Source organism: Equus przewalskii, chromosome 1 (genome assembly GCF_037783145.1).
Source record: "Equus przewalskii isolate Varuska chromosome 1, EquPr2, whole genome shotgun sequence".
Lineage (NCBI taxonomy): Eukaryota > Metazoa > Chordata > Mammalia > Perissodactyla > Equidae > Equus > Equus przewalskii.
The window spans coordinates 31,693,725-31,708,275 of NC_091831.1; the positions used below are offsets into that span (position 1 = coordinate 31,693,725).

Here is a 14,551-nt window from a genome sequence, read left to right on the forward strand (position 1 = left end):
CACTAACTTATTATCTCTAAGCAGTTCTCTTGCCTAAAAAATGAGGGGGCTGGACAACATGATGTCTGAAGTCTTTTCCATTGTAATGGGGACCTAGAGCTATTGTCGTAATTTAAAATCATGCATGGAGTTTTATGGAAAATGAAACCAAGTTTCTTTGCTTTTAGCATAGCAACTAGTTACTTCCTGCTGATCAGAAGTGTTAGATGAATCTTTGACTACCTAAAAACTAGGAAAGTAATCATTACTTAAAGTTTTATTTGGAGGGAAGGTAAAACCTTAGAATTATGGGCTTCATGCAGGGTAAAAATAATAAAAGGTTGTTTGGGATAAAAAGTTGGGAATCACTGATGAGTGATCAACTAATAACTATTCACCACTAGAGGCCAGCAGGCTTTAGCCAATCTCCTCCCAGGCCTGGCCCCAGCCATGAGGTTCTAATAACCTGGACATTTCAACCAAAACCTGAGTAGGGTGGGAAAGACCTAGAGGTGAAGATGGAAATAAGTAGCTAGAGAAAAGCTTTCTCCCACCACAGGTCTCTGAAGATCTCTGAAGATCTCTGATTTGCCCCTCTTCAGACCTGAGAAAGGGTTGAATGCTCTGGTGGTAAAGACCATGGAAAGTCCTAAATATAGCCGGGGCAGGAATGGAGGAAGCACATTGTGTTCAAGGAGGGCAGGGCAATAGGGTGACATCAAGCTGCTCTTGGGGTGACTGAGCCTACAGCCCAGGCAGCAGGATAAATTCCAGGCATTCCAGAGTGTGTGCCCAGAGCTGGCACAGGAGAGGCACAGAGTGAAGGGTAAGGCAGGATGGCATGCAGAGAACTAGGATGGCAGCAAGCATCCTCTCTTCCCAAGGGGCAGCCCAAGCTGTGTGAAATGAGGTGATAACAACACCCACCCTGAGTCACAAGAATCGGACGAGAAAGATACCACTCTTAGACCAGTCCCCAAGAGCCCTGGAAGTTCCTCCTTGTCCTGTCCTGGTGGTATGCGGGGAAAAAAAAATCACCATTTAGAAAACTGCTCAGAGCTTCTACTTCCAGGAAGATGGAATAAATGTACTTTTCCCTATTCCTTCCAGTAAGTACCACTGAAAAACCCTGGACGTTATGTAAAAGCAGAGTCTGAAAGGTAGAGAGAAGGAAGATTGACTAGGCACCTCGGGACCCAAGAAGCAAGTGATGAGTTCCTGGCCCAGGAATGCCCACGGGCACAGACAACAAAAGCCCCAGCAGAAGCCTGCTCTCTCTAGCCAAGGACCGAGAAAGGGGCAATTTAACAAGATAGAAAACTTTTAGACAATAATCGCTCTACTCCAGCCAAACCGCACAGAAGACACTGTGGCCCCACCCCAACCCAGGCCAGCAAAGGCTGAATTGGGATCCAGTACTTCTACCCCACACTCAGCAGTAAAAAGTGCCCCTCCCCACCCAAAGAGGCCTAGTGAGAAGAGTCAGAACTCCCACCATTGCCCACCCTGAAGGAGGCCCTCCCCCTCAACACACACACCCTGGTGATATCAATGGAGGCCACACAGGGAGCAGAAAGGAGGCACTTCTATGCCTTCCGGCCAGCAAGGTATCGGTAAAGCCCAAGTGCAGAGCATACCGCAGAGCTATAGTTTTTTTTAACTCCCCAGAAAGAAGTCTCCAGGCCAAGATGGTTTCACTGGAGAATTCTAAAAATGTTTGAAGAAGATTTAACACCAATTCTACACAGTCTCATCCAGAAAATAGAAGAGAAGGGAACACTTCCCAAACAATTTATAATGATACCAAAATTAGACAAAGACAGACCAAAAAAAATAAAACTACGTACCAATATCCCTCATGAATATAGACAGAAAAATCCTTTACAAAGTACTAGCAAATGGAATTCAGAAATATATAAAAAGAATTACACACCACGACCAAGTGGGGTTTAGTCCAGGGACGCAAGTCTGGTTCAAAACTTGAAAATTAATCAATGTAATCCACCATGTTAACAGGCTAAAGAGGGAAAAAGTCACATGATCCTCTCAATCGATGCAGAAAAGCATTTGACAAAATTCAACACCCATTCATGACTTTAAAAAAACTCTGAAACCTAGGACTAGAAGGGAACTTCCTCAACTTGATAAAGAGCCTCTGCAGAAACCTAGAGCTGTCCTCTACTCGGTGGTGAGAGGCTGAATGCCTTTCCTTTGGATCAAGAACAAGGTCACTCTTATTCAGTGCAGTGCAGGAAGTTCTAGGCTGCGCAATAAGGCAAGAAAAGAAACAAAAGGCATACAGATCAGACAAAGAAGAAATGGAACTCTCCCTGTTTGTAGATGATATGATTGTCTACGTAGAAAATCCCAAGGAATCTACAGAACAACTCCCAGAACTAATAAGAGAGTTCAGCAAAGTCATAAGATACAAGATATGGACTGGCCCTGTGGCTGAGCAGTTAAGTTTGTGTGCTCTGCTTCAGCAGCCCAGGGTTTGCTGGTTCGGATCCTGGGTGCGGACATATACACCACTCATCAAGCCATGCTATGGGAGTATCCCACATAGAATAACTAGAATGACCTACAATTATGATATACAACTATGTACTGGGGCTTTGGGGAGGAAAAAAAAAGAGGAAGATTGACAACAGATGTTAGCTCAGGACCAATTTTCCTCACCAAAAAGCATTAAAAAAAATCTCATTGAACTATACAAAAAAAAAGATACAAGATAAACACGCAAAAATCAATTGTGTTTCTTTATACTAGCAATGAATACATGAATGGTGAAATAAAAAATATAATACCATTTATAATCACTCAAAAAATATGAGCCATTTAGGTATAAATCTCTCAAAACTTGTACAGGACTTGTTTGCCAAATACTACAAAATGCTGCTAAAATAAATCAAAGATGGTCTACATAAATGGAGAGACATGCCATATTCAAGGATTTGAAGCCCACATAGGAAAAACGTCAGTTGTCCCCAAATTGGTATACAGGTTTAATACAATTCCTATAAAAATTCCAGCAAGAGTATTTGTAGATATAGACAAGACTATTCTAAAATTTATATGGAAACGTAAAGGAATTAGACTAGCTAAAACAACTTTGAAAGAAAAAGAACGAAGTGGGAGGAAGTGGTCTACTTGATTTTGAGATTTATTATATGTCTACAGTAATCAAGTCTGTGTGGTATTGCAAAGGGATAGATCAATGGGAAGAATAGAGAATCCAGAAATAGACCCACACAAATACGCCCAACTGATTTTTGACAAAGGTGCAAAAGCAATTCAATGGAGGAAAAGATCATCTTTTCAACAAATGGTGCTGGGGCAAGTGGATGTCTATAGGTGAAAAAAAAAGAACCTTGATCTAAGTCTCATACTTTATACAAAAATTAACTCAAAGTGGGTCACAGACTTGTAAAATATAAACCTATAAAACTTTTGGGGAAAAAATAAGAGAAAATCTTTACTATCTAGTGTTAGGGAAAGAGTTCTTAGACTTAACATCAAAAGCATAAACATGAAGGAAAATATTGATAAATTGGGCTTCATCAAAATTAAAACTTTTGCTCTGTAAAAGACCTGTTAAGAGAATGACAAGACAAGCTACAGACTGGGAGAAAATATTTGCAAACCACGTATCTGGCAGACGACTAGTATCTAGAAGATATAACGAACTCCCAAAACTCAACAGTAAGAAAACAAACAATTCAATTAGAAAATGAGCAAGAGACATTAAATAGACATCTCATCTAAGAGGATATACAGATGGAAAATAAATACATGATAAGATATTCAATAGCATTAGCCATCAGAGAAATGCAAATTAAAACCACAGTATGTCAGTACACACCTATCAGAATGGCTAAAACAAAAAATAGTCCATCCAGCCCTGATGGTCTGTAGTTAAAATTCAGTGCTCACCGCTTTGGTGGTCCTGGTTCACTTTCTGGTCATGGAACCACACCACCCATCTGTCAGCTGCCATGCTGTGGTGACAGCTCATGTAGAAGAATTAGAATGACTTACAACTAGGATATACGACCATGCACTGGGGCTTTGGGGATGAAAAAAAATTATCACAACACCAAATCCTGGTGAGGATGCAGAGAAACTGGATCACTCGTACACTCACGTTGATGTAAATGTAAAATGGTATAGCCACCCTGGAAACAGTTTGTCAGTTTCGTAAAAAAACTAAACATGCAACCCATCATACAATCCACCAATTATGTATTTTTTATCCCAGAAAGATGAAAACTTATGGTCACACAAAAACTTCCACATGAATGTTCATAGCAGCTTCTTTTTTTTCTGAGGAAGATTAGCCCTCAGCTAACATCTCTGCCAATCTTCCTCCACTTTATATGTGGGTCGCCACCACAGCATGGCTGATGAGTAGTGTAGGTCTGTGCCCGGGATCCACACCTGTGAACCTGGGCTGCCAAAGTGGAGTGTGCCAAACTTAACCACTACGCCACTGGGTGGGTCCCCATAGCAGCTTTTTTTTCTTTTTTAAAGATTTTATTTTTCCTTTTTCTCACCAAAGCTCCCCAGTACATAGTTGTATATTTTTAGTTGTGGGTCCTTCTAGTTGTAGCATGTGGGACGCTGCCTCAACATGGCCTGATGAGCGGTGCCATGATTGTGCCCAGGATCCCAACCAGCAAAACCCTGGGCTGCTGAAGCGGAGCATGTGAAGTTAACCACTCGGCCACGGGGCAGCTTTTAATAATCAAAAACTGGAAACAACCAGCTGTCCTTCAACAGGTGAATGGTTAAACAAGCTGTGGTATGGCCATACCATGAAATACTACTCACTGATGAAAAGGAACTGGCTCCTGATACATGTAACAGCCTGGATGAATCTCCAGAGAATTATGCTGAGTGAAAAAAAGCCAATCTCAAAAGGTCATATGCAGTACCATTTATATAAAGTCTTGAACTGGCAAAATTATGAAAATGGTGAACGTATTCGTGGTTGCCAGGGGTTCAGGCAGGGTGGAGGCAGACGGTGAGTAGGTGTGGCTATCAGAGTGTACCATGACGGATCCTGGTGGTGATGGGAACATTCTGTATCTTGACTACATCAATGTCAAATCCTGCTTGTACGTTGTACTGTAGTTTTGTAAGATGTCACCACTGGGGGAAACTGGGTAATGGGTACACGGGATCTCTTTATATTATTTCTCACAATTTCATGAGGATCTACAATTATCTCTGACTAAAAAGTTTAATTTAAAATATAGATAAAGGGGGCTGGCCCCGTGGCCGAGTGGTTAAGTTCTTGCGCTCTGCTGCAGGCGGCCCAGTGTTTCGTTGGTTCGAATCCTGGGCGCGGACATGGCACTGCTCATCAAACCATGCTGAGGCAACGTCCCACATGCCACAACTAGAAGGACCCACAACGAAGAATATACAACTATGTACTGGGGGGCTTTGGGGAGAAAAAGGAAAAATAAAATCTTAAAAAAAATAATAAAATAAATAAATAAATAAAATATAGATAAAGGCATGTCTATAGAGACACACATTTTTCTTTCTGCCTCGGACTCCAGTGTGGCTCTGCACAGCACCGCCTGGCACTGGACAGTCGTTCCGTCTTGGCTCTTCTCCTTGACCTGCCCCACACAGAAGTGGGGTACATGGTCTGACTGGAGAATAGATCATTTGAAGACAGAAGTCCCCTGGGAAATCTGGACTCTGAATACCTCCAGACTTCCAACTCCTCCTCAACTACTCCCAATCATTCTGTCTTTCAGGATCTGTCCCCTTATAAAGCTGATATAAAGGCCCATGGCTCCCTCTCTCTAGGCAGTGCGTCTCTGAGTAAGGCCCCAGGATTACTTATGTCACGATCACCCAGGATGCTTGCCTCGATGCATAGCCCTGGGCCTAAAGGACTAGAATTTTAACTAGCTCCCTAAATCAATTCTAATGCATGCTTAAGTTTGAGAACCAATGGGGCTCAACTTTGTCTGAAGTCAAGATTTTCTGGGGATGCACAAGGAGTTCCCACACTGGGATGTTCCCTGAAAGGGAAGAGCCTGAGTGGGGACCCCTGTGCCCTCCCTGGCTCCTGCTCCAATGAGAACACAACCCCCCCACTTCCCCACCCTTTGGGGCCCCTGGCTGGGAGCTCACCGCAGTGTTTGGCTCAATGAGGCGATGCTGCAGCTTCTGGGCATCTTCCCATTGCCCTGTGCGGCAGAGTCGCTCCAGCTGGCACACCTGAGCCCCCAGGACGTTGGCCAGGGCACATATGCCCCCCACAGCTCCTGCCCCAGAGCAAAATGCAGAACATCAGCCAGAGCCTCTTCTCACGGAGAATTCCAAACCCTGGTCCCCAGCACCTCTTTATTCTGGGGACATAGGATGTGGATTTCTGTGACACTGTTGGCCACATCAAAGGCATGCTCTGTGAGTCCACAGAGTACAGCTTTCCAGAGAAAGCTGCCAGCATATTTGAAGCAGAATCCCACAGGCTGCGTGCTGCTTGGAACTGTTCCGTGAAGGGCAGGGAGCAGAGCCTGAAGGCTAACTCAAGGACACTTCATCCCTGCACCCCCACCCCCCAGATCAAAGTCCCACCTGCCAGTTGACACCTCCATGCTCCTCCAATAGCCCCCTGACTCATCAGTCCCGGAATGGGGTGGAGTGAATGGGAAACCTCTGCTCTTCTGAAATCTTATTCTCCCCAGTGAATTCAGCTGGGACAGCTGGGGGTGGGGGAGTGGAAAGAGTTCTGGACACATTCAGGAGACTGGGTACTTCCTCCCGTTGGCTGCACGGACAAGTCATAGACTCTCTGGTCCTCTTTGTTCTCATGTGGGCAATGAAAATGGGCTGGCTGTGATCTCAGAAGGCCCTGCCAGCCTGCGAGTGTGATTCTAAGGCTTGTTAGGAGTGACCTTAAACAGAGTGGCCTCAAGACTGGAGAGAGAGTTGGCCATTTGGAATGAGCTAATATAGCTGCCATTTATTGAATACCTACTATGCACCAAGCGCTATGGCAGACACAGGGCCGAAGCTCTCTAATCCTCACAACACAGCCCTGCTTTGCAGAGTAGAAACTCAGGCCCAGAGAGGTGGAGTATCTTGCTTAGTGGGAGTCAGTGAATAAACGGCAGAGCTGAGATTCCAGCTCAGATGCTCTGGTCTCCGGAGCCTGTGCTCTTTCCATCTACCCCACTCTCAGGAACGAGGCGTAAACAGGTCCCCTCTTCTTCCTCTGCACTTTAGAGACTGAGACATGGCAGAGGGACCTAGACAACAAGCCAAAGTGTGCAGAGACCAAAGAGAACAGGAACCAGCACAGCCTCCTGCAGCGCTGGAAAAGTAACTTCAATCTGTACTCACTGGGGCTTCAGCTGAAGGGAGCAGATTTTTCCCCCGGCCCCTCCCAGGCTCAAACCTAACCTGAACCCAAGGACCTTGACCCAAAACAGACAAGAGCAGTTGGTCTGATGGTGACATTCCTAGGATCCTGGACTGGAACAGCATCTACTCAGGCTGCTGAAGATCCTTGGCCCAGGTCTACAGGTCTGACAACTCATCTGGCCTGGGACCAGGAGAGAGGAAAATGGACTCCCAGACAAGAGGGGAGGGCCTCAAAGCCTCTGCCCTCAGAGAATGATTTACAAGGTGAGATTACAGGAGCTAAATCTGTCACCTAGACAGGGAGCTCGGGACTTAGAGCAAATTGCAGGCATCCCTACTGCAGGCCAGAGATTGTGCCCACCCTCTTCCACCCAGCAAGGTCATTCACAAGTACCCGGTATTCAGACAAGCAAGCAATGTGCCAGACTTCTGAGGTTTCTGAGCAGGCAACCTGGCAAAAGCCCTCTGCAGTCCCAGCCCAGCCCTCACAGTCTCTCCCAGCAGACCCCAGCTGCCTGGATCTCTCTTGGTCACTCATCACAGTGCGAGAGCAGCAGGAGGCCTACCCATGGCATAGCTGGGCAACAGGAAGCCAGCCGATCCAGCCAACACCTGGAAATCCTGCCTCCTGGTCTTGTGAACAATGAGCCCGATCCTGGTCACCTGCAACAGCAAACCCGGTGTGGGAACTGGGCCCTGAGCCTCTGCTGCCAGCCTGGATGGTGGGAGGATGAGAGCCCAGGTCCCAGAGAGAAGCTCCAAAGTTCAGGAGCCCCAGAGAGCCCACACGACAGACAGAAGCCAAACAGGAGCCCAGGGCTGAAGTGGGTCCCAGAGCTGCCCTGAAGTTGTAGCCAAAGAGGAGAGGAGGAGGGAGCCCCAGCCAGGAGCTGCTGCCACTCACATCACCACCGCTGTCCTTGATGCCCACGATGTTCGGGTGCTGGGACAGCGTGACCACTGCATCCACAGGCAGGTCCAGCCCTGTGTTGGCTGGAACACTATACAGCACCACAGGAATTGGAGAGAGGTCAGCAACCTGAGGGGCACAGAGAAGGGGGAGAGGGCAGCCGCCCAGCCTGAGGAACCCGAGGCACTGCCTGCCCCCATCAGGTCCGGGCCTGGGTCACTGCAGGGCCTCCTGGACAGCCCGCCTTCTGGACTAGAAGTCACAATGCCGCGTACCCTGATTCTTAGCAATAGTAATGGGTAATACTTAGTGAGCACTTTCTATGTGCCAGGCACAGTCCTAAGCCCCATATGTTTTGATAGACTTTAGTCCTCACAACAACCCAGTGGGGAAGACATCATTATTCCTCCCGTTTGAGAGGGGAGGAAACAGCGACACAGCATGGTTAGGTCAGTTACCCAATGTCACACAGCTGGTACCTAGTAGCATCTCTCCCCTTTCCCATAGTTGCCATTTGTGGGAAGGAGGCCCACCACTCTGCTCCCAGCTCATCTCATCTTCCCTCGCTAGGGAGAGTCTCACCTCATCCAGCATCCTCTGGGTCCCAGGCCTCAAACCCATGCCCACCCCTCACACCCACCTTGGTGTAGTGGTGAATGAGGGCAGCACTGTTCATGCGGCCTCGATAGTAGCAAGGGGTCACCACCATGGCGGCATCAGCCCCGACCTGGGCCATGCTCAAGGTCATCTCCACCGTGGCTTGAGTGGCTGCAGGAGGAAAGAGGAAGTCTTCCCTCTAGGCCACAGAGGGCAACAGCAGGAGGAAGGAGGGCTGGGCTAGGACCCTGGAGCAAGCAAGGGGCGCAGAAGAGACAGGACGAACAGACTGGACCCAGCTGGGGCCAAGGAGCCTGGTCCCCCCACACCCAGCCATGCCCCGGGCCCCAGGCATTGTGGCCTCACACTCGCAGCCGGAACCGGCTAGCAGGAGCTTGTCCTTGGACATGGCCTGGCGCACGCGGCTCACCACCTCCAGGCGCTCACTGCTGGTCAGGAAGGGGAACTCGCCATTGGAGCCTTGGACCACGAAGCCTGCAAGAGAGGCCCCATCACAGCCAGTGACACCTTCCCATGCTCTTATGAACAGCTGGGACATTGTTGTTACCCTCACCCACGTTCCTACCTCCCCAACACCAGAGTTTGTCACACATTTCCTTCCCATCTTTGTCCTGAGGCAGGCAGAATGTCTTACCCAGTTGCAATGACAGTGTTCACATCATTTTTCTGTGTTTTAATGAAATGTTTTAGCCATACCAAAAAGAATAGATAATAATATCATCCACATGGGTGTACCCCGCACCCATGACCACCCTCCTCTGATCACTCTCCTCTTCCTTTCGTCTGTCCTGTCCGAGGGGGTTATTGTTCCCATTCATGTCTTTATACCCTTAAAATGTATATATGGACCCATAAACACGATATAATATGGTTTTTGCCATTTAAAACTTTATAGAAATGGAATCAAACATATATGACCTTTTACTCTCTGCTGTTTTTGCTCAACATTGTGTTTTGAGCTCTGTCCATCACAGGATGCGTAGCTCTGATTCATTCATTTTCATTGCTGTGTGATATTCTATTGTGAGGGGAGATCACAATTCACTTTTGATTCTCCCTTTGAGGACATTTGGAATATTGCCTTATTTTTGTTATTACAAATAACGCTGAAGCAAACCTGTCTAAGAGCTTCTCTACAGTTTAGACACTTAGGTGTGTGATTGCTCAGTCATGTGTATGTGCATCTTCATGGCCCAAACTTCTTCCCAATTAGCAAGTCCTACCCCATCAGCACATAGAAGAGTCTGTTAGTCCATCCACGCCAAGACTGGGTATTGTCAGAACTAGTTTTGCCAATTTTCTGGGTGAAAAGTGACATCTCATTATTTCATTTTGCATCTTCCTGCTTTGTCGATCATTTGAGAGGTTTCTAACATTACCGGTTAAAGGTGTCGACCCCTTTACGTCCACGAGAGACTGGCAGAACTGATGCTCTTCAGCTGAGTCTGAAGGGAATGTGAGTAAAATCATTTTCCTCTCAGCTTTTTTTCATTTAACTTTCTCTCTCCCTTTCTTATCTTTCTCCTCTCTATTCCATTCCATTCCAAAAAAACTTTTCCTTAAATAGTGGACAAACACAGCATACAATACAAGAAGATTACAAATAAATAGAAGACTGGGAAAAAGAAAGGAAAAGAAAGCCAGGGGCAGTACTGGTATACGAAATTCCTGCCATGCGCTTGTGGGAGATGGGCCGGAAACTTGCTTTGGAGCTTCCCAACAGTCAAGGTTAAAGGGAAACATGGTCAGCTGACAGATATGTAGCACGCAAGATAAAAGCACAGCAGCTGCCCTGGAGAAACACAGAGTTTCTCGGCACTGGGACCGAGAGAGATTGTTCTGTGAGTCATCCTTAAGGGGACACAGCGTGATGGAGAGTCAACTTTATACCACAAAGCTTTTTCCATGCTGTTCATCTCACCACTGGAGTCTACTGAGTGGCTGGCCAGAATAGCTCGCTGGATACTTTGCATTTTTCCCCCCAATTTTTTGCCTTGGTAACATCGCAGGGAACATCTTGAGGCAAACAGCTTTTGGCTTCCGTTGGATTGCCTCCTCAGGATCAATTTCTCCGTGTCAAGCTGGGAGCCGATGCTGGGAGCCTCCTTCTGTCTTGCTACGTTAAGCCAGTGCTTTCCTAGTGGGTCATCCTGTTCGCAGAACTGCCAACCCCAGACAAAGCCCCAGTCCAGCCACATGTGGACCAGCGCCCTCTAAGGATTTAGAGAACAAGGTTTTGCTACTCCCTCCCCAACCCTGCCTGCCGCCCCCCATCAAAGGGGGCCGGGGTGGGTTCTTGCTTCACATACTTCTCAGCTACAGTCACTCACTCCCAAGTCACCCTTCATTCTGGTGGTCAGTTCCAGAAGCCTTGGCCCCACAGGTGGACCTGGTCTAAACAACAGGACAGCTGGGCCTGGCACTCCAGGGGTTGAAGCAGGCTCCTGTGTTCAAGACTCCTAGTGGCACAGCCCTCTCCCTTGCCTCATTTAAGGGAGCATCTGACCCAGGCTGACTCCCAAGAAGGAAGAAATCCCAGGCTGGGGAAGAGGGAGCGTGATAGAGTCGGGGAAGCACCGGGCCCAAAGCACCTCTGGTTATTGAGGAAGTCACATCACATCACTGAGTCTCTATTTCCTTTTCTATGGGATGACAATAAAATCATTTCAATCCTTCCTTATCGGACTGTCTTAACGGCTCAGACAAGAAAATGTATGGGAAAGCACTTTGAAATCTGTGAACTGATACCGCCAAGAGCCCCCTCCTTCTCCTTGGCTAGATGTCCAGTTTCAGGCCCAATGTGCCTCCACTGGTGTAGTAAGGAGCTAGAGGAGAGGAAAAGGCCGGGGTCCCGACGGGTCGGGAGTGAGGAAAGTGAGTGATGGAGAAGCACGGGCAGTGCAGTAGAGTGGTCAGATGCGTAGGCTCTGAAGTCAAAGGACCGGGGTTTAGCTCGTAGTGTGGCCCCTCACTAGCTATGAGAGCTTTCACAAGTGGCTTAACCAAACCTCAGCTGAAAAATGGGGATAATATTAGTACCCTCCTTAAAGAGTTGTTGTGAAGCTTAAATGAGATATTATTTGCGAAGTGCTTAGAATAGGACCCAGCACTCAGGAACTGTTAGCTGTAACTACTATGGTGTCAGGAGAAAGTGCTCACACCTTAAAGCAGGAGGGTGGCAGCTTGCAGTGTGAGGAGGAGGAGGATGGCTGGTGTGGGAGGAGAGGCTGCATTCTGGGACCTCTCAGGCCCCTCAAGCTGTAAGATGAAAGAGGCTCATTTTGGAAGTTTCTCTCTCTTGCCCCTGGTTACTCTGGCTGCTCTAGAGACCCAGAGTGGCCTGGCAAGGGGAACGGGTGTTTGGGGCTGGGGATGCACAAGTAACAAGGGATGCAAGTAAATGTGACTTACTGTGACCAAAAGGTATCACAGTCTCTCTTACGTAAAGACTATCCCTGGTCACTGTTAGGCCCCTTGGTCCATCATCTCTGCCTCCTCCTCTGAGAAGTCTTCCTGGAATCCCTCCATTGGACATCTCTCCTCTGAACTTCCATTACCTGTTCCTTGTCCTTCCCTGTTGCCTACTGAAAAATGCACGGAGATCCTCAGAACCCTTCAGCCTCCTCCACCCCGGCCTGTGGGACTAGGCAAAATTTCTCAAACTGGCCTCTGCTGTAAAACGAGGAGATTAGACTAGAGGGTCTCCTAAGTCCTCCTTGGCTCTGGGCTTCAGAGCCACTTTTCTGGCTTTTCCTTCTCTCTTTTCCCCATTTCTAAATGTTCCCCTTCAGCCAAACTGACTGTCACGGTCCCCCAGACCACTGTAACCATCATGCCTCTACGCCTTTGCTCATGCTGCTCCCCTCTGCCTGGAACACCTCCCTAGGAGGAGCCCCTCAAATGCTGCGAGGACGACAGGCCTTTCCTCGATTCGCCTGCCCACTGCACCTTGCTTCCTCGCGTAGCACTTTGTCTTACCTTGCCTAGGATCCTCAAGGTCAAGGATGGTGTCCCCCTCATTTTGGCCTCCTCCATGACACCTTAGTACACTGCCTGTTGAGGCGTGTGTTGACAATTTGTTGTGTAAAAGAAAAATTGTCCCAAACCTGGTCTGGGGCAGAACTTATTTGCATGATGTAATTCACAACCTCCCAGTGGGGAGAAATGAGCATTCCTGATAAAATGCTTTAGCAATTTCCTGATGAGCTTTAATGGAATTAAGCCTCGATCTGGGAAACCAGCCATGCTCCCAGCTGACTCTCAGACAAGAGTCTGGTGGCTGTTAACTGCTCTTCTTGGTATCTAGTCTAACAATGATTTGACCACTCTCTTTTTAATGAAAATATCCTTACCAAGAGTATATACTTGAGGTGGCTGCTTAGAAACCATTTTTCTTGCAGCACAACTTTGACATCCACTCAGAACTAAATTGTCTGAAGACTTTTTTTGACTTTTAATTCTGAACTACTTTTAAATTTATAGAAAAGTTGCAAAAATAGTACAGAGGATACTCAGCCCCCACCAGTGATAACGACATACCTATGGTACAGTTATCAGAACCAGAGAATTAATGTTGGTACAATAATAACTACAGAATTCATTTGAATTTTGCCAACTTGAAACTTTCTTAAGGTTAAGATCCCACAGTCTTAATTAGCTAATCTGAAATTTTACGTAATAAGCTTTTAATAAGGAATTTAAGGTCTTCCAGATAAATGCATGCGTTTTATGCATTTTAACAATCACTTTCAGAAGCCCAACCTCACCATGCTTGCTTTTTGTCTAATTTAGCAGCCTTCAACATTTTCCAGTGTGACTCACCCCATTTTTTCCAATTAAGATTTTTATTATGAAATATTTTAAATATACACATATGAAAATCAGCATTTATATAAAGTCGCTTATTAGGAATGTCAAAATATTAAAATACTCCCAACTATGCTCCATAAAATCAATCGACAACATTGAGGGTGTTTATAGATTTATCCATCCTTTGAAACGATTCTGAGCACCTTCCCCCTGGTCTTTCAGGCCCACAGGTTGGGAACCACTGGTAAATCTATAATAGATGCAAATGGTAAGAAATCTCTCTGTAAAGGAGTCACTGGGGGCTAGATAGTACCGTGTAGCCAACTTCTTTCAAGTTCCACGGGGGAGACTGTTGCCTCCCTTTACTAGGGGTCACCCCTTGCCCCAGAAATGGCTCCTCAGGACCCAAGAAGAGGAGGCAGGGAGAGCCTTAGGCTTGCAGATGGCACAGAAAGTGTCAGGACGTGTGTGAAGAGGACAGGGATAAGCACGAGAGAGACAGACCTACCTGGGGATGGTGGACATCAGATGGGGGTGCAGCACAGGGCAGGGATTAAGCTATGGGCTGTGGAATCAGGCAGAGCTGGACTCCAACCCCAGCAGCATCCCTTACTGCCTATGCTATCTCGGGCGAATTACATCTCCAAGCCTCAGGTGCCTCACCTGTAAAATGGAGAAAACGTACCACCCTCCTCTTGCGGCTGTGCCATAACACCTAACACAGAGTGTGGTCTATACTAAAAACTCAAAAAAAGAAACTCCAAAAGAGGGAGCTGCTGGTGGTCCTAGTAATACTACTAATCAGTAGAGCTAGCAGCAGCGGCAGCCCTGGCCCCGGCAATAGTA

The 14,551-nt window shown here is 47.0% G+C and overlaps 1 protein-coding gene across 3 annotated transcripts in view; it reads right to left on the reverse strand.

Moving 5' to 3' along the window:
* HOGA1 (4-hydroxy-2-oxoglutarate aldolase 1) overlaps positions 1 to 14,551 on the reverse strand; it is a 32,956-nt gene that overhangs the window by 12,353 nt on the left and 6,052 nt on the right. For 2 of the 3 annotated variants that reach the window (XM_070560004.1, XM_008531849.2), the window contains exons 2-6: positions 9,242 to 9,370; positions 8,919 to 9,046; positions 8,273 to 8,407; positions 7,935 to 8,031; positions 6,133 to 6,266 (exon numbers count right to left, since the gene is read on the reverse strand). In XM_070560004.1, the coding sequence (XP_070416105.1) occupies positions 6,133 to 6,266; positions 7,935 to 8,031; positions 8,273 to 8,407; positions 8,919 to 9,046; positions 9,242 to 9,370 (623 nt within the window). Of the gene's footprint in view, positions 1 to 906; positions 989 to 6,132; positions 6,267 to 7,934; positions 8,032 to 8,272; positions 8,408 to 8,918; positions 9,047 to 9,241; positions 9,371 to 14,551 lie in introns of all 3 variants that reach the window. The other variant, XM_070560014.1, reaches the window with a different exon arrangement.